At 43.8% G+C, this 23,839-nt stretch overlaps 2 protein-coding genes across 6 annotated transcripts in view; one reads left to right on the top strand and one right to left on the bottom strand.

Annotated features, from left to right (window-relative positions):
- The window catches only part of abcf3 (ATP-binding cassette, sub-family F (GCN20), member 3), a 26,888-nt gene extending 16,794 nt beyond the window's left edge, over positions 1 to 10,094 (top strand). For 3 of the 4 annotated variants that reach the window (XM_028574379.1, XM_028574378.1, XM_028574377.1), the window contains exons 11-20: positions 1 to 48; positions 149 to 349; positions 736 to 812; positions 1,658 to 1,702; positions 2,671 to 2,803; positions 3,791 to 3,879; positions 5,172 to 5,263; positions 5,994 to 6,126; positions 9,286 to 9,373; positions 9,721 to 9,879. The exon at positions 1 to 48 is cut by the window's left edge and continues 8 nt beyond it. In XM_028574379.1, the coding sequence (XP_028430180.1) occupies positions 1 to 48; positions 149 to 349; positions 736 to 812; positions 1,658 to 1,702; positions 2,671 to 2,803; positions 3,791 to 3,879; positions 5,172 to 5,263; positions 5,994 to 6,126; positions 9,286 to 9,373; positions 9,721 to 9,879 (1,065 nt within the window). Of the gene's footprint in view, positions 49 to 148; positions 350 to 735; positions 813 to 1,657; positions 1,703 to 2,670; positions 2,804 to 3,790; positions 3,880 to 5,171; positions 5,264 to 5,993; positions 6,127 to 9,285; positions 9,374 to 9,720 lie in introns of all 4 variants that reach the window. The other variant, XM_028574375.1, reaches the window with a different exon arrangement.
- Positions 10,095 to 12,020: 1,926 nt separating this feature from the next.
- The window catches only part of LOC114553189 (uncharacterized), a 14,283-nt gene continuing 2,464 nt past the window's right edge, over positions 12,021 to 23,839 (bottom strand). For both annotated transcript variants that reach the window (XM_028574381.1, XM_028574380.1), the window contains exons 2-6: positions 23,472 to 23,717; positions 17,514 to 17,762; positions 16,424 to 16,500; positions 15,288 to 15,521; positions 12,021 to 12,439 (exon numbers count right to left, since the gene is read on the bottom strand). In XM_028574381.1, coding sequence (XP_028430182.1) covers positions 12,167 to 12,439; positions 15,288 to 15,521; positions 16,424 to 16,500; positions 17,514 to 17,762; positions 23,472 to 23,712 — 1,074 coding nt within the window. In that variant the 5' untranslated portion in view covers positions 23,713 to 23,717 and the 3' untranslated portion in view covers positions 12,021 to 12,166. The remainder of the gene's footprint in view (positions 12,440 to 15,287; positions 15,522 to 16,423; positions 16,501 to 17,513; positions 17,763 to 23,471; positions 23,718 to 23,839) is intronic.

The following is a 23,839-nucleotide window of genomic DNA, read 5'->3' as shown; positions in this document are numbered from 1 at the left end:
AACATGTTGGACGTCCGAGCCATTCTGTGGTTGGAGACCTACCTGCAGGTCTGAACTCACTTTAACGTTAGCATTCCTCATTGAAAACAATGGTAGCGGTTAGCCAGGAGCTAGCTCGTAATAACTGCCCCCCCCTCTCCCTCCCCAGACGTGGCAGTCCACCATCTTGGTCGTGTCCCACGACAGGAACTTCCTGAACGCCGTGGTAACGGACATCGTGCACCTGCACTCCCAGAGGCTGGACAGTTACCGCGGCGACTACGAAAACTTTATTAAAACCAAAGAAGACAGACTGAAGAACCAGCAGAGAGAATACGAGGCCCAACTGCAGTACAGACAACATATACAGGTACTACTACTACTACTGCAGTACAGACAGCATATACAGGTACTACTACTACTACTGCAGTACAGACAACATATACAGGTACTACTACTACTGCAGTACAGACAGCATATACAGGTAAGACTACTGCTACTACTGCAGTACAGACAACATATACAGGTACTACTACTGCAGTACAGACAACATATACAGGTAAGACTACTACTGCAGTACAGACAGCATATACAGGTACTACTACTGCAGTACAGATAGCATATACAGGTATTACTGCTGCAGTACAGACACCCAGGCTGTTTTCCCAGAATGCATTGCGTCTGTGACTCTGCTGTGTGTGTGTGTGTGTGTGTGTGTGTGTGTGTTACCCAGAATGCATTGTGTTTATGTTGCAGGTGTTCATCGACAGATTTCGGTACAACGCTAACAGAGCTGCTCAGGTGCAGAGCAAACTCAAACTGCTGGAGAGGCTGTGAGTAGTACTACTGTAGGATACTGTGGGGTACTGTGGGGTACTGTAGGATACTGTGGGGGTAGTGTACTGTAGTGTACTGTAGTGTACTGTGGGGTACTGTAGTGTACTGTGGGGTGCTGTAGTGTACTGTGGGGTGCTGTAGTGTACTGTGGGGTACTGTAGTGTACTGTAGGATACTGTGGGGTACTGTAGTGTACTGTAGGATACTGTGGGGTACTGTAAGATACTGTCGGATACTGTGGGGTACTGTAGTGTACTGTAGGGTACTGTGGGATACTGTAGTGTACTGTAGGATACTGTGGGGTACTGTAGTGTACTGTGGGGTACTGTAGGATACTGTGGGGTACTGTAGGATACTGTGGGGTACTGTACGATACTGTAGTGTAAGTAAACACTTTAAAGTAAGGAGTCCAACTTCTGTTTTTACTACTGTTATTACTACCGTTTACTGTGTACTGTGGGGTACTGTAGGATACTGTGGGGTACTGTAGGATACTGTGGGGTACTGTGGGGTACTGTAGGATACTGTAGGATACTGTGGGGTACTGTAGGATAATGTAGGATACTGTGGGGTACTGTAGTGTACTGTGGGATACTGTAGGATACTGTGGGGTACTGTAGTGTACTGTGGGGTACTGTAGAATACTGTAGAATACTGTGGGGTACTGTGGGGTACTGTGGGGTACTGTAGTGTACTGTAGTGTACTGTGGGGTACTGTGGGGTACTGTAGTGTACTGTGGTGTACTGTGGGGTACTGTAGTGTAATGTGGGGTACTGTAGGGTACTGTGTGTATTACTAGTATAAATGTGTACTAGTACTGAGTGTGATTTCCTCCCACAGACCTGAACTGAAGCCTCTGGAGAAAGAAACTGAAGTCACTTTAAAGTAAGGAGTCTAACTTCTGTTATTACTTCTGTTATTACTACCGTTTACACAGACTAACTTCTGTTTTTACTACTGTTATTACTACCGTTACTCAGTCCAACTTCTGTTATTACTACCGTTTACACAGACTTACTTCTGTTTTTACTACTGTTATTACTACCGTTACTCAGTCTAACTTCTGTTATTACTACCGTTTACACAGACTAACTTCTGTTTTTACTACTGTTATTACTACCGTTACACAGTCTGACTTCTTTTATTACTACCGTTAGTCTAACTTCTGTTATTACTACTGTTACACAGTCTGACTTATGTTATTACTACAGTTACAGTCTAACTTCTGTTATTACTACCGTTACACAGTCTAAATTCTGTTATTACTACCGTTACACAGTCAAACTTCTGTTACTACTACCGTTACACAGTCTGACTTCTGTTATTACTACCGTTACAGTCTAACTTCTGTTATTACTAGTGTTATTACTACCATTACTCAGTTTGACTTCTGTTATTACTATCGTTACACAGTCTAACTTCTGTTATTACTACCGTTACAGTCTAACTTCTGTTATTACTACCATTACACAGTCTAACTTGTTATTACTACGTTACACAGTCTAACTTCTGTTATTACTATCGTTACACAGTCTGACTTCTGTTATTACTACCGTTACTCAGTCTGACTTCTGTTATTACTACCGTTACACAGTCTAACTTCTGTTATTACTACCGTTACACAGTCTAACTTCTGTTATTACTATCGTTACAGTCTAACTTCTGTTATTACTACCGTTACACAGTCTAACTTCTGTCATTACTACCGTTATTCAGTCTAACTTCTGTCATTACTACCGTTACACAAACTCTGAATTGTTTTTTTCTTTAGAGGTACCGTAATCTTGTGAACTCAGGTGCTGTCTGTCTGCCTGTCTGTCTGTCTGTCTGACATGCTGTCTCTCTCCCTGCAGGTTCCCAGATAACTTTGAGAAGTTGTCTCCTCCCATCCTCCAGTTAGATGAGGTGGAGTTTTATTACTCAGCAGATCGTCGTCTCTTCACGGGACTTTCACTGTCTGCTGACCTCGAGTCTCGCATCTGCATCGTATGTACACACACAGAGACACACACACACACACACACAGAGACCCACACACACAGAGACACACACACAGAGACACAGAGACACACACACACACACACACACACACACACAGACAGACACGGGGAGTTGTGATGAGTTAACATGTTGTGTTTACTGTCAGGTGGGAGTTGTGATGTATTAACGTGTTGTGTTTACTGTCAGGTGGGAGTTGTGATGTATTAACGTGTTGTGTTTACTGTCAGGTGGGAGTTGTGATGATTTAACGTGTTGTGTTTACTGTCAGTGGGAGTTGTGATGTCACTGTCAGGGAGTTGTGATGATTTAACGTGTTGTGTTTACTGTCAGTGGGAGTTGTGATGATTTAACGTGTTGTGTTTACTGTCAGGTGGGAGTTGTTATGTGTTAACGTGTTGTGTTTACTGTCAGTGGGAGTTGTGATGATTTAACGTGTTGTGTTTACTGTCAGTGGGAGTTGTGATGATTTAACGTGTTGTGTTTACTGTCAGTGGGAGTTGTGATGTGTTAACGTGTTGTGTTTACTGTCAGTGGGAGTTGTGATGATTTAACGTGTTGTGTTTACTGTCAGTGGGAGTTGTGATGTGTTAACGTGTTGTGTTTACTGTCAGTGGGAGTTGTGATGTATTAACGTGTTGTGTTTACTGTCAGGTGGGAGTTGTGATGTGTTAACGTGTTGTGTTTACTGTCAGTGGGAGTTGTGATGATTTAACGTGTTGTGTTTACTGTCAGTGGGAGTTGTGATGTGTTAACGTGTTGTGTTTACTGTCAGTGGGAGTTGTGATGATTTAACGTGTTGTGTTTACTGTCAGTGGGAGTTGTGATGATTTAACGTGTTGTGTTTACTGTCAGTGGGAGTTGTGATGATTTAACGTGTTGTGTTTACTGTCAGTGGGAGTTGTGATGATTTAACGTGTTGTGTTTACTGTCAGTGGGAGTTGTGATGATTTAACGTGTTGTGTTTACTGTCAGGTGGGAGAAAACGGCGCCGGGAAAACAACAGTCCTCAAACTGCTGATGGGCGAGTTGACGCCGATCAACGGAGTCAGACAATCTCACAGGTGAGAACGGACCAATCAGAGCACAGCTCTCACCTCCGACTGTTCACCATGTCAAACTGCACTCTGTGTGTGTGTGTGTGTGTGTGTGTGTGTGTGTGTGTGTGTGTGTGTGTGTTTTATTGTGTGTGTTAACTAGAGGTGTGTGTCTCTGTCTGTGTGTATATGAGACGGTGTGTTTAGTGTGTGTATTAACTAGTGTGTGTGTGTGTGTGTGTGTGTGTGTGTGTGTGTGTGTGTGTGTGTATTAACCAGAGATGTGTGTGTGTATTAACTAGAGATGTGTGTGTGGTTTATTGTGTGTGTATTAACTAGAGGTGTGTGTGTGTGTGTGTGTGTTAGTGTGTTTTAACTAGGTGTGTGTGTGTGTGTGTGCGTGCGTGTGTGTGTTAGTGTGTGTATTAACGAGATGTGTGTATGTGTTAGTGTGTGTATTAACTAGAGGTGTGTGTGTGTTAGTGTGTGTATTAACTAGATATATGTGTGTGTCTGTGTATTAACTAGAGATGTGTGTTAGTGTGTGTATTAACTAGAGATGTGTGTTAGTGTGTATTAACTAGGTGTGTGTGTTAGTGTGTGTATTAACTAGAGGTGTGTGTGTGTGTGTGTTTGTGTGTATTAACTAGAGGTGTGTGTGTGTGTGTGTGTGTTAGTGTGTGTGTGTATTAATTAGAGATGTGTGTTAGTGTGTATTAACTAGGTGTGTGTGTTAGTGTGTGTATTAACTAGAGATATGTGTGTGTGTGTGTGTGTGTGTTAGTGTGTGTGTATTAACTAGAGATGTGTGTTAGTGTGTATTAACTAGGTGTGTGTGTGTTAGTGTGTATTAACTAGAGGTGTGTGTGTGTGTGTGTGTGTTAGTGTGTGTATTAACTAGAGATGTGTGTGTGTGTGTGTGTTAGTGTGTGTGTGTTAACTAGAGATGTGTATTAACTAGGTGTGTGTGTGTGTGTTAGTGTGTGTGTATTAACTAGAGATGTGTGTTAGTGTGTATTAACTAGGTGTGTGTGTGTGTGTGTGTGTGTGTGTGTGTATTAACTAGAGATGTGTTAGTGTGTGTGTGTGTGTGTGTGTTAACTAGAGATGTGTATTAACTAGGTGTGTGTGTGTGTTAGTGTGTGTGTATTAACTAGAGATGTGTGTTAGTGTGTATTAACTAGGTGTGTGTGTGTGTGTGTGTGTGTGTGTGTGTGTGTGTATTAATTAGAGATGTGTATTAACTAGGTGTGTGTGTGTGTGTGTGTATTAATTAGAGATGTGTATTAACTAGTGTGTGTGTGTGTGTGTTCCTCCAGGAACCTGAAGATCGGGTACTTCAGTCAGCACCACGTGGACCAGCTGGACCTCAACGTCTGCTCAGTGGAGCTGCTGCTCAACCGCTTCCCCGGTAACCACGGCAACCACAAACTCAACTTCCCAGAAGGCCGCACTAGAAAATGAGACTCCCACCAAGGGCCAGACATATATAGTTTATTGCTTTTATGTCATTGAAAGTCGGATATCTTTGACTGAATTATTGCATGTCTCACATAGTCTTCTCACTCACTGATTGGTCCGCAAAAGAAATTCCAAGAAAATGCCAAAAGTGTCAAAAATGTCGTAAAAAACGTTGTTAAAAGTAGGTGGGCCAAAATGTATTTACGGGCCAGATTTGGCCCGCGGGCCTCGAGTTTGACATGTGGGTTATAGAGGGAGATGGATACGGAAAGTCAAAATACTTTCAGTTTTTTTGGGGGGGAGAAATATATTTTAAGACTAAAATCAAGTCAAAATATTTTGGGAACTATTTCTGTGAGAGGGAACGGTTTTTAACTCTGGTAGAGAGTGATCTGTGATTAGCCCTTCAGCTGTTCTGATTGGCTGCTGTGTGTGTCTCTCTGTGTCTCTGTGTGTGTGTGTGTGTCTGTGTGTGTGTGTGTGTGTGTGTGTGTGTGTGTGTGTGTGTGTGTGTGTGTGTGTGTGTGTGTGTGTCTCTCTCTCTCTCTGTGTGTGTGTGTGTGTGTGTGTGTGTGTGTGTGTGTGTGTGTGTCTGTGTGTGTGTGTGTGTGTGTGTGTGTGTGTGTGTGTGTGTGTGTGTGTGTGTGTGTGTGTGTGTGTGTGTGTGTGTGTGTGTGTAGGCAGGACTGAGGAGGAGTACCGCCACCAGCTGGGGGGTTACGGTATAACGGGGGAGTTGGCCACACGGCCGGTAGCCAGCCTGTCTGGAGGTCAGAAGAGCCGCGTGGCCTTCGCCCAGATGACCATGCCTTGGTACGCTCGCCGCCTAATACATGACATCACACATACATCATGTAATACATGACATCACTCACATCGCCGCCTAATACATGACATCACACATACATCATGTAATACATGACATCACTCACACATCTAATACATGACATCACTCAGACATCATCTAATACATGACATCACTCAGACATCATCTAATACATGACATCACTCACACATCCTCTAATACATGACATCACTCATACATAATCTAATACATGACATCACTCACACATCCTCTAATACATGACATCACTCATACATCCTCTAATACATGACATCACTCAGACATCATCTAATACATGACATCACTCACACATCCTCTAATACATGACATCTAATACATGACATCACTCATACATCCTCTAATACATGACATCACTCACACATCCTCTAATACATGACATCACTCACACATCCTCTAATACATGACATCACTCATACATCCTCTAATACATGACATCACTCACACATCCTCTAATACATGACATCATCATCCTCTAATACATGACATCCTCTATCCTCTAATCATGACATCATGACATCACTCATACATGACATCAATACATGACATGACATCACATCCTCTAATACATGACATCACTCATACATCCTCTAATACATGACATCACTCACACACATCCTCTAATACATGACATCACTCATACATAATCTAATACAAGACATCACTCACACAAATCCTCTAATACATGACATCACTCAGACATCTAATACATGACATCACTCACACACATCCTCTAATACATGACATCACTCATACATCCTCTAATACATGACATCACACACACATCCTCTAATACATGACATCACTCACACACATCCTCTAATACATGACATCACTCAGACATCATCTAATACATGACATCACACACACATCCTCTAATACATGACATCACTCATACATCCTCTAATACATGACATCACACACACATCCTCTAATACATGACATCACTCATACATAATCTAATACATGACATCACTCAACCATCCTCTAATACATGACATCACACACACATCCTCTAATACATGACATCACTCAGACATCCTCTAATACATGACATCACTCAACCATCCTCTAATACATGACATCACACACACATCCTCTAATACATGACATCACTCATACATAATCTAATACATGACATCACTCAGACATCATCTAATACATGACATCACACACACATCCTCTAATACATGACATCACTCATACATAATCTAATACAAGACATCACTCACACACATCCTCTAATACATGACATCACTCACACATCCTCTAATACATGACATCACTCATACATCCTCTAATACATGACATCACACATACATCCTCTAATACATCACTCACACATCCTCTAATACATGACATCACTCAGACATCTAATACATGACATCACACACACATCCTCTAATACATGACATCACTCACACATCCTCTAATACATAACCTCACTCACACATCATCTAATACATGACTTCACTCACACATCATGTAATACATGACCTCACACACACATCCTCTAATACATGACATCACTCACACACATCCTCTAATACATGACATCACTCATACATCCTCTAATACATGACATCACACATACATCCTCTAATACATGACCTCACTCACACATCCTCTAATACATGACATCACTCAGACATCTAATACATGACATCACACACACATCCTCTAATACATGACATCACACATACATCCTCTAATACAGGACATCACTCAGACATCCTCTAATACATGACATCACTCATACATAATCTAATACATGACATCACTCACACACATCCTCTAATACATGACATCACTCATACATAATCTAATACATGACATCACACATACATCCTCTAATACATGACATCACTCACACATCCTCTAATACATGACATCACACACACATCCTCTAATACATGACATCACTCATACATCCTCTAATACATGACATCACTCATACATCCTCTAATACATGACATCACTCACACATCCTCTAATACATGATATCACTCAGACATCCTCTAATACATGACATCACTCATACATAATCTAATACATGATATCACTCACACACATCCTCTAATACATGACATCACTCATACATCCTCTAATACATGACATCACTCACACATCCTCTAATACATGACATCACTCAGACATCCTCTAATACATGACATCACACATACATCCTCTAATACATGACATCACTCAGACCTCATCTAATACATGACATCACTCACACATCTAATACATGACATCACACACACATCCTCTAATACATGACATCACTCACACACATCCTCTAATACATGACATCACACACACATCCTCTATTACATGACATCACACACACATCATATAATACATGACATCACTCACACATCATATAATACATGACATCACTCACACATCATATAATACAGTGGTTCTCAAACTTTTTCGGTCATTCCCCACTTTGGACAAGGGGGAATTTTCAAGCCCCACCTGCCCCCATCGGCCCAACACAATGCTAATGAAATACGCAACAAGCTTAAAATGTTCCAATTTATTTTTTTTAGACATTTTTTTTATTATTTTTTACAAGTTGTATCGAAATACAACTAACTATCTACATCAAATAACAGCAAATTCAAAAATAAAGAAAATAAAAGTGCAGCTGTGTCAAAATTTGTATCAAGTTTGAAAATAGAAAAGAAATAAAAGCGCCACTTTGCAATCTGTTAAAAGAAGAAAAGAAGAGAAATCCATTTGGCAAGACAGGTCTGTTCATCCCTTCATTAGTGGCTGCAATGAGCCTGTTTTGCATTGCACAATTTCGGGGGTGATCAGTCTAATAAGCGGCAACACACAAATAAATACGAAATCAAATTATTTTCCAGATTGAGTCACGGGTCCATGGGCGTCAGTTTGGTTTGAAATGTGCGGGACACATCATCTAATACATGACATCACACACATCATCTAATGCATGACATCACTCATACACAGTTAGCTGTTAGCCAGACAGTTAGCTCTGGGACATGGCTGTAGTCAGACTTCTTTAGCTTTAGTTCTGTTGTTATTGATGGTGATGATGATGATGATGATGATGATGTCGTCTTTGTGTCCTTCAGTCCGAACTTCTACATCCTGGACGAGCCGACCAATCACCTGGACATGGAGAGCATTGAGGCGCTCGCTAAAGCTCTCAACAAGTTCAAAGTAAGGGGTGTGTGTGTGTTTGATGTCATCAGTGTGTGTGTGTGTGTGATGTCATCAGTGTGTGTGTGTGTGTGTGTGTGATGTCATCAGAGTACGTGTGATGTCATCAGAGTACGTGTGATGTCATCAGAGTACGTGTGATGTCATCAGAGTATGTGTGATGTAATCAGTAATGTAATCAGATTGTGTGTGATGTAATCAGAGTATGTGTGATGCCGTGTGTGTGTGTGTGTGTGTGTGTGTGTGTGTGTGTGTGTGTGTGTGTGTGTGTGTGTGTGTGTTTCAGTGTGTGTGATGTAATCAGAGTGTGTGCTGTAACCAGCGTGTGGTGTCCCGTGTGTCCTCAGGGCGGGGTCATCCTGGTGTCCCACGACGAGCGGCTGATCCGATTGGTCTGTAAGGAGCTCTGGGTCTGCGAGGCCGGCAGCGTGCGGCGCATCGACGGCGGCTTCGACGAGTACCGAGACATCCTGCACGAGCAGTTCAGGAAGGAAGGCTACCTGTAAGCCCCGCCCCCTCTCTCTGGCAGCAGCCAATCAGCCCGGCCGGATGATGAACTGTCCCGCCTGCTGCCAGCCGATTGGTCGAGGCGGAGCCGTCAGAAACCACGTGGACTTTATTTAAAAGTTTCTCTTCATGTCAAACCGGATTTTGTTTTGTATCAGATTTAAATCTTCACCTTCAGACACAGAGCCAATAAAAACATACGATCCTGTCTTCACTTCCTGTCTCTGCTTCTTACACCGCCGTAGTCATAGCAACACACGCTCACGGGTCACGCGGTGGCTCGTGATGATTATTATTGAGTCATATGATGTCATGTATCAGCAGGGTCCCAAATAGAGGGTCAAGATCTCAGAGGGCTCTCCGCCGTGTCTGTCTGTCTGTCTGTCTGTCTGTCTGTCTGTCTGTCTGTCTGTCTGTCTGTCTGTCTGTCTGTCTGTGCACGCGAGAGCACAGTTGCTGAATCTGTCTTCATCTCAGATCAACAAAGGTCAGTTTAAGAGATTTTTGTCTCCTTGTACCGGACAGTCGTGTTCAACGGCTTAATTTGTATAAAGACGGGCATCGGCCAAATGCATCGCCGCCTTCCCAGGATGCTTTGCGGGCACCTTAAAGTCTCTTGACGTCACTCGGAGGAATACAGTGGAGCGCAGCGCGACACAAATGTCGCACGGCTATGTGGATCTGCACCGTTAGGCCGGCTGCACGCCGGCTGCATGGCGTGTTTATTTCAGTTCCCATGGTAACAGGTTAAGAGCGTGCACGCTGCCTGCGTAACACGTGCACGCTAGAAATAGGACCGTGTTGGAAGTGTTTCCAGACAACATAGAATATGAAAAGATGTTTTTATGTCATTTAGACACAAATACATATTAATAAATGACATGTTGATGTTTGGAAGTCTAGAGGTTTTGATATGAATGCAGATATATAAATGTAATTTAATAACAATATAATAATGATAGATTTTCAAATATGTCACCTGTCAGTACAGAAGGAAATATTCTGGAGCCTATTCTGCCGTCAATACTGCCGACGTTGTCTTTGCTGTAATCAGATCAGAATATATTTATGTTTAATTATTAAACCTCCATGTGTCCAGACAAGGCTAGCAGCAGCAGACTCCTTTCTGGTGGGGAAAGACGTAGAAAACACCACACAGCGAGTGCGCAGGAGGCCTTTACACTCAGTCAAGTTTATTTCCTTTAAAAAGAGTGCTTCACAAAGAGAGAAACGTGTATAAAAGCATAAAATCGATATTTATTTATTTATTAATATACAGAGACGTGGTGGAAACAGAACCCATCAGACATCAGAGAAAACCAGAAACACTAGTCATTTAAACTCCGGGTCTACTCGCACTACAGCCCATCTTAAGCATGGTGTGTGTCTCTGTCTGTTTCTCTGTCTGTCTGTCTGTCTGTCAGTCTGTCTCTGTCTGTCTGTCTCTCTGTCCGTCTTTAATAATTCAGAAATTCATTAAGTCTTTAATGGTTTAATAAAAATAAAACTCAGTGTTAAAACATCTTCACCCCGATCATAAAAACTGTAAACGATAGATCCTGGATCAGCGCTGAGATCTGTACCAGCTGACCGGTCTTCACCGAGGGTTTCCCTCCACCATCACTAACGTTAAATCAGAATGAAGAAATATAACTAACAGTAATAATATATATATATATATATATATATATATATATCCTAAAGGAGGTAAAAAAGGGACTCACTGCCCAAAAGAGACACCCAATGACCAATCAGAATTGTGTATGTGTGTGTCTGTGTGTCTGTGTGTGTGTGTGTGTCCGTGTGTGTGTGTGTGTGTGTGTGTGTGTGTGTGTGTGTGTCTGTGTCTTTCTGTGTGTGTGTGTCTGTGTGTGTGTCCGTGTCTGTGTGTGTGTGTGTGTGTCTGTGTCTTTCTGTGTGTGTGTGTGTGTGTCTGTGTGTGTGTGTCTGTGTGTGTGTCCGTGTCTGTGTGTGTGTGTGTGTGTGTGTGTGTCTGTGTCTTTCTTTGTGTGTGTGTGTGTGTGTCTGTGTCTTTCTTTGTGTGTGTGTGTGTGTCTGTGTGTGTATCCGTGTGTGTGTGTCTGTGTCTGTCTGTGTGTGTGTGTGTCTCTGTGTGTGTGTCTGTCTGTGTCTTTCTGTGTGTGTGTGTGTGTGTGTGTGTGTGTGTGTGTGTCTGTCTGTGTGTGTCTGTGTGTTTAAAAGAGGAAGGACCCCCTAACCCTTCCACTCTGATCTATGTCTCCGACAGGCCTGTATCTACACCCAGCTGCATTGTGGGTAAAGTCTCTACAGCTCCGGTGCGGCGGCCCTGTCCCGTCCCAGGTGGGGCAGCACGGCCTCTCTGTAGAACGTCTCCAGTTTGGACAGCGTGGCGTCCCACAGGACGGGGTCAAAGGTCACGGGGACGATGGCGAGCTCCTTCAGCGTGAACACGGCGAGGTCGGCGCCACGCAGCCCCGTCACCGCCAGCTGCACCTGGATCTGGGTGTAGTAGCTGTGGGACGTCTTCAGACGGTACACTGGGGGGGACGCCTTTAGATGGGACACCGCTGGGGGGGGCTGGGACAGGAAGAGACAGACAGGATGTTAGAGAGAGACAGCCATTTGAAGGTGCTGTGAGTAGAGTTGTGTACCTGATTGGTGCATCTGAACAGTTTGACACCTCCTCCTGGCCCTGATTGGTGCATCTGAACAGTTAGACACCTCCTCTTGGCCCTGATTGGTGCATCTGAACATTTAGACACCTCCTCCTGGCCCTGATTGGTGCATCTGAACAGTTAGACACCTCCTCCTGGCCCTGATTGGTACATCTGAACAGTTAGACACCTCCTCCTGGCCCTGATTGGTGCATCTGAACAGTTAGACACCTCCCCCTGGCCCTGATTGGTGCATCTGAACAGTTAGACACCTCCTCCTGGCCCTGATTGGTACATCTGAACAGTTAGACACCTCCCTGGCCCTGATTGGTGCATCTGAACAGTTAGACACCTCCCCCTGGCCCTGACTGGTGCATCTGAACAGTTAGACACCTCCCCCTGGCCCTGATTGGTGCATCTGAACAGTTAGACACCTCCCCCTGGCCCTGATTGGTGCATCTGAACAGTTAGACACCTCCCCCTGGCCCTGATTGGTGCATCTGAACAGTTAGACACCTCCTCCTGGCCCTGATTGGTGCATCTGAACAGCTCGACGTGCACCTCCAAAAAATGTGTAACTTTGCGTCCTGTGTGTTGATAGTCTGTGTTTCAAGGACTGTGATTGGTCAGCTAGTCCTGTGTGACTGTGATTGGTCAGCTAGTCCTGTGTGACTGTGATTGGTCAGCTGGTCCTGTGTGTTGATAGTCTGTGTTTCAAGGACTGTGATTGGTCAGCTAGTCCTGTGTGACTGTGATTGGTCAGCTAGTCCTGTGTGACTGTGATTGGTCAGCTGGTCCTGTGTGTTGATAGTGGGTCTTTCCAGCAGCCTACTGTGGGGAGTAGCAACATGCTAGTTCACTTATCAGCTTAGCAAATGAACTCAAGACATATTTTGGTTCCAATGACGGGGTTATCTGTTTGTAACGTGTCTATATGTCAGTAACGTTTTGAAAATTAGCACTTCTCCAGCCAGTACTACTTTGTGGGCAGTTGTGCTAAAGTTAGCATGTTAACATAACATAAACTGGCTGGCAGACACCTCGCAGATACCCTCAGACTTATCGCCCCCTAGAGTTATGGAGGTGAAATGCACCGCGATGTAAAGCGACCCCGAGGCAGAACTCTGTGGGGACGCGTGGAGTTGACACAGAAGCATGAAACAGCCTTTAGGCAACGTCCAGACTTCCACGCAACGTTGAAGAGGCGTGCCATCCAGGACATCGGCATCCAAACTCGGTGGATCCAACGTGTTGTCCGCGGCTCACCTTTATAGTGCAAGAAAGCAGTTCTTACTTCTGGCCCAGCGATGGTTTGGTGCTACTTAAGAACCACTTTTACCGGTTCGGAGCTGGTGGTTTGGTGGACGAAAAACAAAGAACCGATTTGAAACTAGGCTCTGACTCCAAACCAGCACCAGCTCTGGCTTGGTGGTGAGTTGTTACCGTGTGGTGAGGTTATTACCGTGTGGTGAGGTTATTACCGTGTGGTGGGTTGTTACCATGTGGTGAGGTTATTACTGTGTGGTGGGTTATTACCGCGTGGTGAGTTGTTACCGTGTGGTGGGTTGTTACCGTGTGGTGAGGTTATTACTGTGTGGTGGGTTGTTACCGTGTGGTGAGTTGTTACCATGTGGTGAGTTGTTACTGTATGGTGGGTTATTACCGTATGGTGGGTTGTTACCGTGTGGTGAGTTATTACCGTGTGGTGAGGTTATTACCGCGTGGTGAGTTGTTACCACGTGGTGGGTTGTTACCGTGTGGTGAGTTGTTACCGTGTGGTGAGTTGTTACCGTGTGGTGAGTTATTACCGTGTGGTGAGTTATTACTGTATGGTGGGTTATTACCGTATGGTGGGTTGTTACCGTGTGGTGAGTTATTACCGTGTGGTGAGGTTATTACCGCGTGGTGAGTTGTTACCACGTGGTGGGTTGTTACCGTGTGGTGAGTTGTTACCGTGTGGTGAGTTGTTACCGTGTGGTGAGTTATTACCGTGTGGTGAGTTGTTACCGTGTGGTGAGGTTGTTACCGCGTGGTGAGTTGTTACTGCGTGGTGAGTTGTTACCGCGTGGTGAGGTTATTACCGTGTGGTGAGTTGTTACCGTGTGGTGAGGTTATTACAGTGTGGTGAGTTGTTACAGTGTGGTGGGTTGTTACCGTGTGGTGAGTTGTTACCGTGTGGTGAGTTGTTACCGTGTGGTGAGTTATTACCGTGTGGTGAGGTTATTACCGTGTGGTGAGTTGTTACCGCGTGGTGAGTTGTTACCGTGTGGTGAGGTTATTACCGTGTGGTGAGTTATTACCGTGTGGTGAGGTTATTACCGTGTGGTGAGGTTATTACCGTGTGGTGAGTTGTTAGTGTGGTGAGTTATTACCGTGTGGTGTGGTTATTACCGTGTGGTGAGTTATTACCGTGTGGTGAGGTTTTACAGTGTGGTGAGGTTTTACCGTGTGGTTAGGTTTTACTGTGTGGTGAGTTGTTACCGTGTGGTGAGGTTTTACCGTGTGGTGAGTTATTACCGTGTGATTACCGTGTGATTACCGTGTGGTGTGGTTGTTACCGTGTGGTAAGTTGTTACCGTGTGGTGAGTTATTACTGTATGGTGGGTTATTACCGTATGGTGGGTTGTTACCGTGTGGTGAGTTGTTACCGTGTGGTGAGGTTATTACCGTGTGGTGAGTTATTACCGTGTGGTGAGTTATTACCGTGTTATTACCGTGTGGTGTGGTAATTACCGTGTGGTGTGGTTATTACCGTGTGGTGAGGTTATTACCGTGTGGTGAGTTATCTCCAGACAGAAGGCCGGGTCCTGCCTGCAGGCCTCCTCCACCGTACGCTGCCGGTGTTTGTACGGACACTTGACCTCCAGGCAGAGCAGCCATTGGCCAGTCTGGCTGTCCGTCACAATGCCGTCGGGACTCCCAGCCAACCAGGGCCTTTGATCGTCCAGGAACAAACCGCAGGACTGCACGGTGACGGACCGGCCCAGCGCCACGCTCTTCATCTCCTGCAGGAACATCATCATCATCATGCTTCTGACTGGCTAGTAGTCCTTACCTAGGTACTGTCAGGGCCCTCATACTCTGCTTCTGACTGGCTAGTAGTCCTTACCTAGCTACTGTCAGGGCCCTCATACTCTGCTTCTGACTGGCTAGTAGTCCTTACCTAGGTACTGTCAGGGCACGCCCTCATACTCTGCTTCTGACTGGCTAGTAGTCCTTACCTAGGTACTGTCAGGGCCCTCATACTCTGCTTCTGACTGGCTAGTAGTCCTTACCTAGGTACTGTCAGGGCCCTCATACTCTGCTTCTGACTGGCTAGTAGTCCTTACCTAGCTACTGTCAGGGCCCTCATACTCTGCTTCTGACTGGCTAGTAGTCCTTACCTAGGTACTGTCAGGGCACGCCCTCATACTCTGCTTCTGACTGGCTAGTAGTCCTTACCTAGGTACTGTCAGGGCCCTCATACTCTGCTTCTGACTGGCTAGTATTCCTTACCTAGCTACTGTCAGGGCCCTCATACTCTGCTTCTGACTGGCTAGTAGTCCTTACCTAGCTACTGAGAATGTGCGACTCCCAACAAAGATGGAACAGCAGTGTGATGTCTCACTTTGTGGCTAAAACAGAGAGCTCAACACACAGGGTGAAAAGAGGAGCTGCAGCAATGTGCAGTACAACTAAAATATGGTGTTTTTTGATAATTAAACCATGTAAACCTATTCTGGTACAACCTTAAAATACAATTATCAACCTGAAAATGAGAATAATATGGGAGCTTTAAGTAGTTTAACGACAAAACGACAAAAGGTTGTAAAAAGACAGCTCTGTTGCTGTTTTCAACGGTTTTGTAGCTTTTTCAGAAGTCAGTTCTGGTGTGACAGCAGGTGTGACATCAGGTGTGCAGGTGTACCTGATACCTGCGGACCGCCTTGGCCTCCATGTTGACCCCCCAGGACATGGCTCTGGTCTGGACGTGCCGCCCCTCACCTGTCCAGTCACAGGGAAGAAGAACCGTCAGTCTAACTTTAATAACTTTATTAATCTGTTATGTAGCAGGGGGCGGAGCTTCTGGGGCTCACCTGGCTTACCTGTGACAGCAGCCAGGTAGGAAGGGGGCGGGGCTTACCTGTGATAACAGCCAGGTAGCGATATTTCCCCCCCCCTCTATGGCCATACAAAGACCTGCCCTTTAAGTATGCCCTTTAGCTACTATTGGCCAGGCGTCCATGCTTACACAAAGTAGCATAACCTGATTGGTTCAGGTCCTATCCCCTAACCAATTCCCCAGAACCACCACCAGAGCAGCGTTAAAAGGCAAAAGTAGCATCATCCCTTTCCGTAGAACATCATTTGCCCAAACTGCATTTTCAGTAAAAAGGGGCAAAATGATGTAACTTTCTGCCAGACCACTTGAAATGTATCCCAACATTAGCCACTTTTAAAAAAAAGAAGTACCAAATTGTGGCTAATTCGGGAACAATCGTGCTCTCATATCATATTTATTTATTGTATTCTTTCCTTCCATTTTCATTTCATTTTTTTTTTATTTCATCTTTATTGTATCTTTAATAATAATGTAAATCTGTATTTTTATTTGTAACCAATAGCCCTACTAGGGACTAAGTGTCGAGAATTAGCTTCGGCTAAAAACACTACGATACAAACATCAGATGTATTTTGTCTGTCCCTATTTAAATAAACCTTAATAATAATAATAATAATAATAATAATAATAATAATAATAATAATAATCGGCTAACCTTAACCACTCGAGCACTTTGCAGCCAGGTAGGAAGGGGGCGGGGCTTACCTGTGACAGCAGCCAGGTAGGAAGGGGGCGGGGCTTACCTGTGACAGCAGCCAGGTAGGAAGGGGGCGGGGCTTACCTGTGACAGCAGCCAGGTCGGAAGGGGGCGGGGCTTACCTGTGACAGCAGCCAGGTAGGAAGGGGGCGGGGCTTACCTGTGACAGCAGCCAGGTAGGAAGGGGGCAGGGCTTACCTGTGACAGCAGCCAGGTAGGAAGGGGGCGGGGCCTTGCTCTTGCCGTTGACGAAGCGGCAGTGAGCGATGCGGTGAGCCACCGAGGCCGTGATGCGGTTCTTCCTCCAGGTGAACCAGTCCTGGTTGCTGCTCTGTCCACGGGTCAGAACCTCCACCTGCTCCACCACCTGGCGGTCCACCTGCAGACCCAGACCCAGAGGAACCTGGTCCGGGCTCAGGGAAGCCCGGTCTGGGCCCGCATCGGCATCTGGACCAGGGGGAAAGAAGTACTCAGATTAGGCAAGGCAGCTTTATTTGTATAGCACATTTCAGCAACAGGGCAATTCAAAGTGCTTTACATATAACATTAAAGAGCAGTTAGAAAACAATTAAAAAACTATTTTAAACATTAAAGAGCAGTTAAAAACGATTAAAAAATCTAATTTAAAACATTAAAGAGCAGTTAAAAACGATAAAATACACTAATTAAAACAAAGAGCAGTTAAAAACGATTAAAAACTAAGTAAATCATTAAAGAGCAGTTAGAAACGATTAAAAACTAAAATATTAAAGAGTAGTTAGAAACTATTAAGAAACTAATTGAAACATTAAAGAGCAGTTAGAAACGATTAAAAAACTAATTAAAACATTAAAGAGCAGTTAAAAACGATTAAAAAACTAATTGAAACATTTAAGAGCATTTAGAAACGATAAAATACACTAATTAAACCAAGAGCAGTTAGAAACGATTAAAAACTAATTAAAACATTAAAGAGCAGTTAGAAACGATAAAATACACTAATTAAAACATTAAAGAGCAGTTAGAAACGATTAAAAACTAATTAAAACAAAGAGCAGTTAGAAACGATTAAAAAATAAATAAATAGAAATCAAAAAATAAAAATGTCTCTGACCACAGGTCCTTTTGGCTCCGGTGACTCTGTGTTTTCGTTACCCATCACAAGGTTGCAGTAGTTCACTACGACGTAGCCGTCGCTACAAAGCTTAGTTTAATCTCGGTAAACCGGGACAGTTCACAGACCAGTTCACAGACTAAATCAGACCAGTTCACAGACTAAATCAGACCAGTTCACAGACTAAATCTGACCAGTTCACAGACTAAATCTGACCAGTTTACAGACTAAATCAGACTAGTTCACAGACTAAATCTGACCAGTTCAGACCAGTTCACAGACTAAATCTGACCAGTTCAGACCAGTTCACAGACTAAATCTGACCAGTTAACAGACTAAATCAGACCAGTTCACAGACTAAATCAGACCAGTTCACAGACTAAATCAGACCAGTTCAGACCAGTTCACAGACTAAATCAGACCAATTCACAGACTAAATCAGACCAGTTCAGACCAGTTCACAGACTAAATCAGACCAGTTCACAGACTAAATCAGACCAGTTCACAGACTAAATCAGACCAGTTCACAGACTAAATCAGACCAGTTCAGACCAGTTCACAGACTAAATCAGACCAGTTCACAGACTAAATCTGACCAGTTCAGACCAGTTCACAGACCAGTTCAGACCAGTTCACAGACCAGTTCAGACCAGTTCACAGACCTGGTCCTTGTATGGATAATCTATTGTCACACCTGTGTTGTGAGAGGTAATGTCAGAAATATGTCCGTTATCTGCCGGTCCATATTTCTCTGTCGCCGCACATTACTGCAGTAAGAGTACTAAAACTACACTCATGGGCGCCGATACCGTGGGTGCTACCCACGGTAAATACTGAGCACCCACGGTAAATACTGAGCACCCACGGTAAATACTGAGCACCCACGGTAAATACTGAGCACCCACGGTAAATACTGAGCACCCACGGTAAATACTGAGCACCCACGGTAAATACTGAGCACCCACGGTAAATACTGAGCACCCACGGTAAAAACTGAGCACCCACGGTAAATACTGAGCACCCACGGTAAATACTGAGCACCCACGGTAAATACTGAGCACCCACGGTAAATACTGAGCACCCACGGTAAATACTGAGCATCTACGGTCAATACTGAGCACCCACGGTAATGCTGAGCACCCACGGTAATGCTGAGCACCTACGGTAAATACTGAGCACCCACGGTAAATACTGAGCACCCACGGTCAATACTGAGCACCCACGGTAAATACTGAGCACCCACGGTAAATACTGAGCACCCACGGTAAATACTGAGCACCTACGGTAAATACTGAGTACCCACGGTAAATACTGAGAACCCACGGTAAATACTGAGCACCTACGGTAAATACTGAGCACCCACGGTAAATACTGAGCACCCACGGTAAATACTGAGCACCCACGGTAAAAACTGAGCACCCACGGTAAATACTGAGCACCCACGGTAAAAACTGAGCACCCACGGTAAATACTGAGCACCCACGGTAAATACTGAGCACCCACGGTAAATACTGAGCATCTACGGTCAATACTGAGCACCTACGGTAAATGCTGAGCACCTACGGTAAATGCTGAGCACCTACGGTAAATACTGAGCACCTACGGTAAATACTGAGCACCTACGGTCAATACTGAGCACCCACGGTAAATACTGAGCACCCACGGTAAATACTGAGCACCCACGGTAAATACTGAGCACCCACGGTAAATACTGAGCACCCACGGTAAATACTGAGAACCCACGGTAAATACTGAGCACCTACGGTAAATACTGAGCACCCACGGTAAATACTGAGCACCCACGGTAAATACTGAGCACCCACGGTAAATACGGAGCACCTACGGTAAATACTGAGCACCTACGGTAAATACTGAGCACCCACGGTAAATACTGAGCACCTATGGTAAATACTGAGCACTACTGAGCACCCACGGTAAATTCTGAGCACCTACGGTAAATACTGAGCACCCACGGTAAATACTGAGCACTACTGAACACCCACGGTAAATACTGAGCACCTACGGTAAATGCTGAGCACCCACGGTAAATACTTAGCACCCACGGTAAATACTGAGCACCCACGGTAAATACTGAGCACTACTGAGCATCCACGGTAAATACTGAGCACCTACGGTAAATACTGAGCACCCACGGTAAATACTGAGCACCTACGGTAAATTCTGAGCACCCACGGTAAATACTGAGCACTACTGAACACCCACGGTAAATACTGAGCACCTACGGTAAATGCTGAGCACCCACGGTAAATACTTAGCACCCACGGTAAATACTGAGCACCCACGGTAAATACTGAGCACTACTGAGCATCCACGGTAAATACTGAGCACCTACGGTAAATACTGAGCACTCACGGTAAATACTGAGCACTACTGAGCACCCACGGTAAATACTGAGCACCTATGGTAAATACTGAGCAACCACGGTAAATACTGAGCACTACTGAGCACCCACGGTAAATACTGAGCACCTACGGTAAATACTGAGCACTCACGGTAAATACTGAGCACTACTGAGCACCCACGGTAAATACTGAGCACTACTGAGCACCCACGGTAAATACTGAGCACCTACGGTAAATGCTGAGCACCCACGGTAAATACTGAGCACCTACGGTAAATGCTGAGCACCCCACGGTAAATACTGAGCACCCGCCCAGACAGCCAGGTCATTTTTTACATTCATTTGTGTTGTCTTCCCACCAATCTTAAAAAAAAAAAGGTTTCGATGTTTTTGACCCCTTGTTTGTTTATTTTTTTGCTTTTTTCCAACGTTTAAATTTTTCTTCGACACATTTTCGGTGCTTATTTCTACGTGCCATATTTTCTGATATAAAACAAACATTGAAAACGGGTCAATTCGACCCAAAGTCAACACCAGGGTTAAACACTGCAGTTGTTGGTGCTGAGTGGAGCGTCTGTCATAGTGTGATTGGTTATACGTTTACAAGCTGTCAATTTTCGGGTTATGGTCAGATTAAGGTCACTATTCGGGTTTCTGAAACATTCGGAATAACCCATTTACATGTGTGATATAATAACATGTTTACATGTGTGAGTAGAGAGAGTTACTCCTGTATACATGGAATATAATAACCTGTTTACATGTGTGAGCAGAGAGAGTTACTCCTGTATACATGGAATATAATAACCTGTTTACATGTGTGAGCAGAGAGAGTTACTCCTGTATACATGGAATATAATAACCTGTTTACATGTGTGAGCAGAGAGAGTTACTCCTGTATACATGGAATATAATAACCTGTTTACATGTGTGAGCAGAGAGAGTTACTCCTGTATACATGGAATATAATAACCTGTTTACATGTGTGAGCAGAGAGAGTTACTCCTGTATACATGGAATATAATAACCGGTTTACATGTGTGAGCAGAGAGAGTTACTCCTGTATACATGGAATATAATAACATGTTTACATGGGTGAGCAGAGAGAGTTACTCCTGTATACATGGAATATAATAACATGTTTACATGGGTGAGCAGAGAGAGTTACTCCTGTATACATGGAATATAATAACCTGTTTACATGTGTGAGCAGAGAGAGTTACTCCTGTATACATGGAATATAATAACATGTTTACATGGGTGAGCAGAGAGAGTTACTCCTGTATACATGGAATATAATAATAATAATAATAATATTTACATGTGTGAGTAGAGAGAAATACTCCTGTATACATGGAATATAATAATAATAATAATAATAATAATAATAATATTTACATGTGTGAGCAGAGAGAGTTACTCCTGTATACATGACATTTGTAATCAATTGGCCTCTATCTTTCAATCCAAAATGGACGGCATAGGAACACAAGCACATTTTATGGAAAGATAAGAGATGAGTCAAATATTGTTTGTCTATGGTTTTGTTACTATGATAATCATATATTTTCTTGTTCATTAAGGTGTAAGGAATCATATATTTGGGTTCTGATAGCAACTATGTATGTATCTTTTGAAAGATTTGCCATTTTATGAATGTCAATTATAGTGGACATCAGGACTATCTTCATGTAAATAATGACTCCACATCTACCAAATGGGTCTGTTTTCGTACTCAAATGATCCTGTTGTCCACTACAGTGGTAGTAAAGTGCTGTAAATAAATAAAAATCAAAATGTGTAAATTGTAAGATGTTTTTTTTTTATACCTTAAACAGGTATGGAATCACAAAAAATATGATTAGGAAAAAACTTATTTTCCTTGGTTCTCAGGAGGATCTTTAAATAACTATATTATTACAGTATATAATTATTATTATAACTATGTTTTCTGGCGCATACGAGAAGTTCCTCTACTCAAAAGACCGAGATATTCCTTGTGAATAGAACGTGTGCAGAACACAATGTTGAACACAAATCAATGTTCCTGTTGATGGGGATATGCCGATACGTGTTTACATGACCAACATTTCGGGTTAGAAAAAAGGGGTAACCCAGGGATCATTTTTAAAAACAGGAACATGAGCATATTCGTGTTTTTGCCGGTGTTTACATGACCGTTGCTAATATTCTGGTTTTGAACGGGTTATTGGCTGCTTGTAAACGTAGTCATTGATTCTTAATTTCCCACGAAGCTGATCGTGGCTACTTATCAGTTAACCCTCTCATCTCCGATCCTATCTGTATGTGTGATTGGTGGAGCTGTCCTGAGATGAAAGTCTACTTTACGGCTTTAGTATCCAGTTAATAGGCGCGTGTGTTCGTGTCGGCTGCTGTCTGTTTCCTAAGGTGCTGAAATTGCCTGTTTTACATCTGGCTGGGGGACTACCGATGAAAATTAGCACCTTTGAGCTAACTCGGGAACATTTACATTGTTTCAATGTTGATTAATGTTCACTGTCCCCTTTCAAAAATAAAGAAATTGAAATGCAAACTATTTTTGACGACTTTTATTTGAGCACCCACAGAGGAAAACCTAACTCGGCGCCTATGACTACGCTGTAATAATACTCTGAGTACTCTGAGTCTGTAAGTATATCATCAGGAACACGTAGTTAAAGTATTAGAATGGGTATGTTACCTCCGTCAGGGCGGGCTGGATTCACCCGGGCCGGTCCAGGCCCAGTCTTAGTGGGGCCCACGCTGGGTCCAGTCTTAGGTCTGGTCCCAGTCTGAGGGGGGTGCACGGCGGCCGGTCCGGGCCTCTGGGTCTCTCTGGGTCTGGGTGTGGGGGGGGTCTGGATGCTCGGGTGGTATCGGACCTTCGGGATGACGGGTTTGTGGTTCTGGTTCTGGTCTGCTCCTGAGAGCTGCTTCCTCATGTCGACTAGAACAGAACCGAACCAGAACAGAGAAGTTTATCTGTTATTCTGATAATCATTAATCAGGGGCGGACTGGGACAAAGATTCAACACGTGCATTCACTAATTACATTAGTGTACAGATGGT

Source organism: Perca flavescens, chromosome 3 (assembly GCF_004354835.1).
Source record: "Perca flavescens isolate YP-PL-M2 chromosome 3, PFLA_1.0, whole genome shotgun sequence".
Taxonomy (NCBI): domain Eukaryota; kingdom Metazoa; phylum Chordata; class Actinopteri; order Perciformes; family Percidae; genus Perca; species Perca flavescens.
Note: the sequence above shows the minus strand (reverse complement) of the source record. Positions and strands in the feature narration are given on the sequence as shown.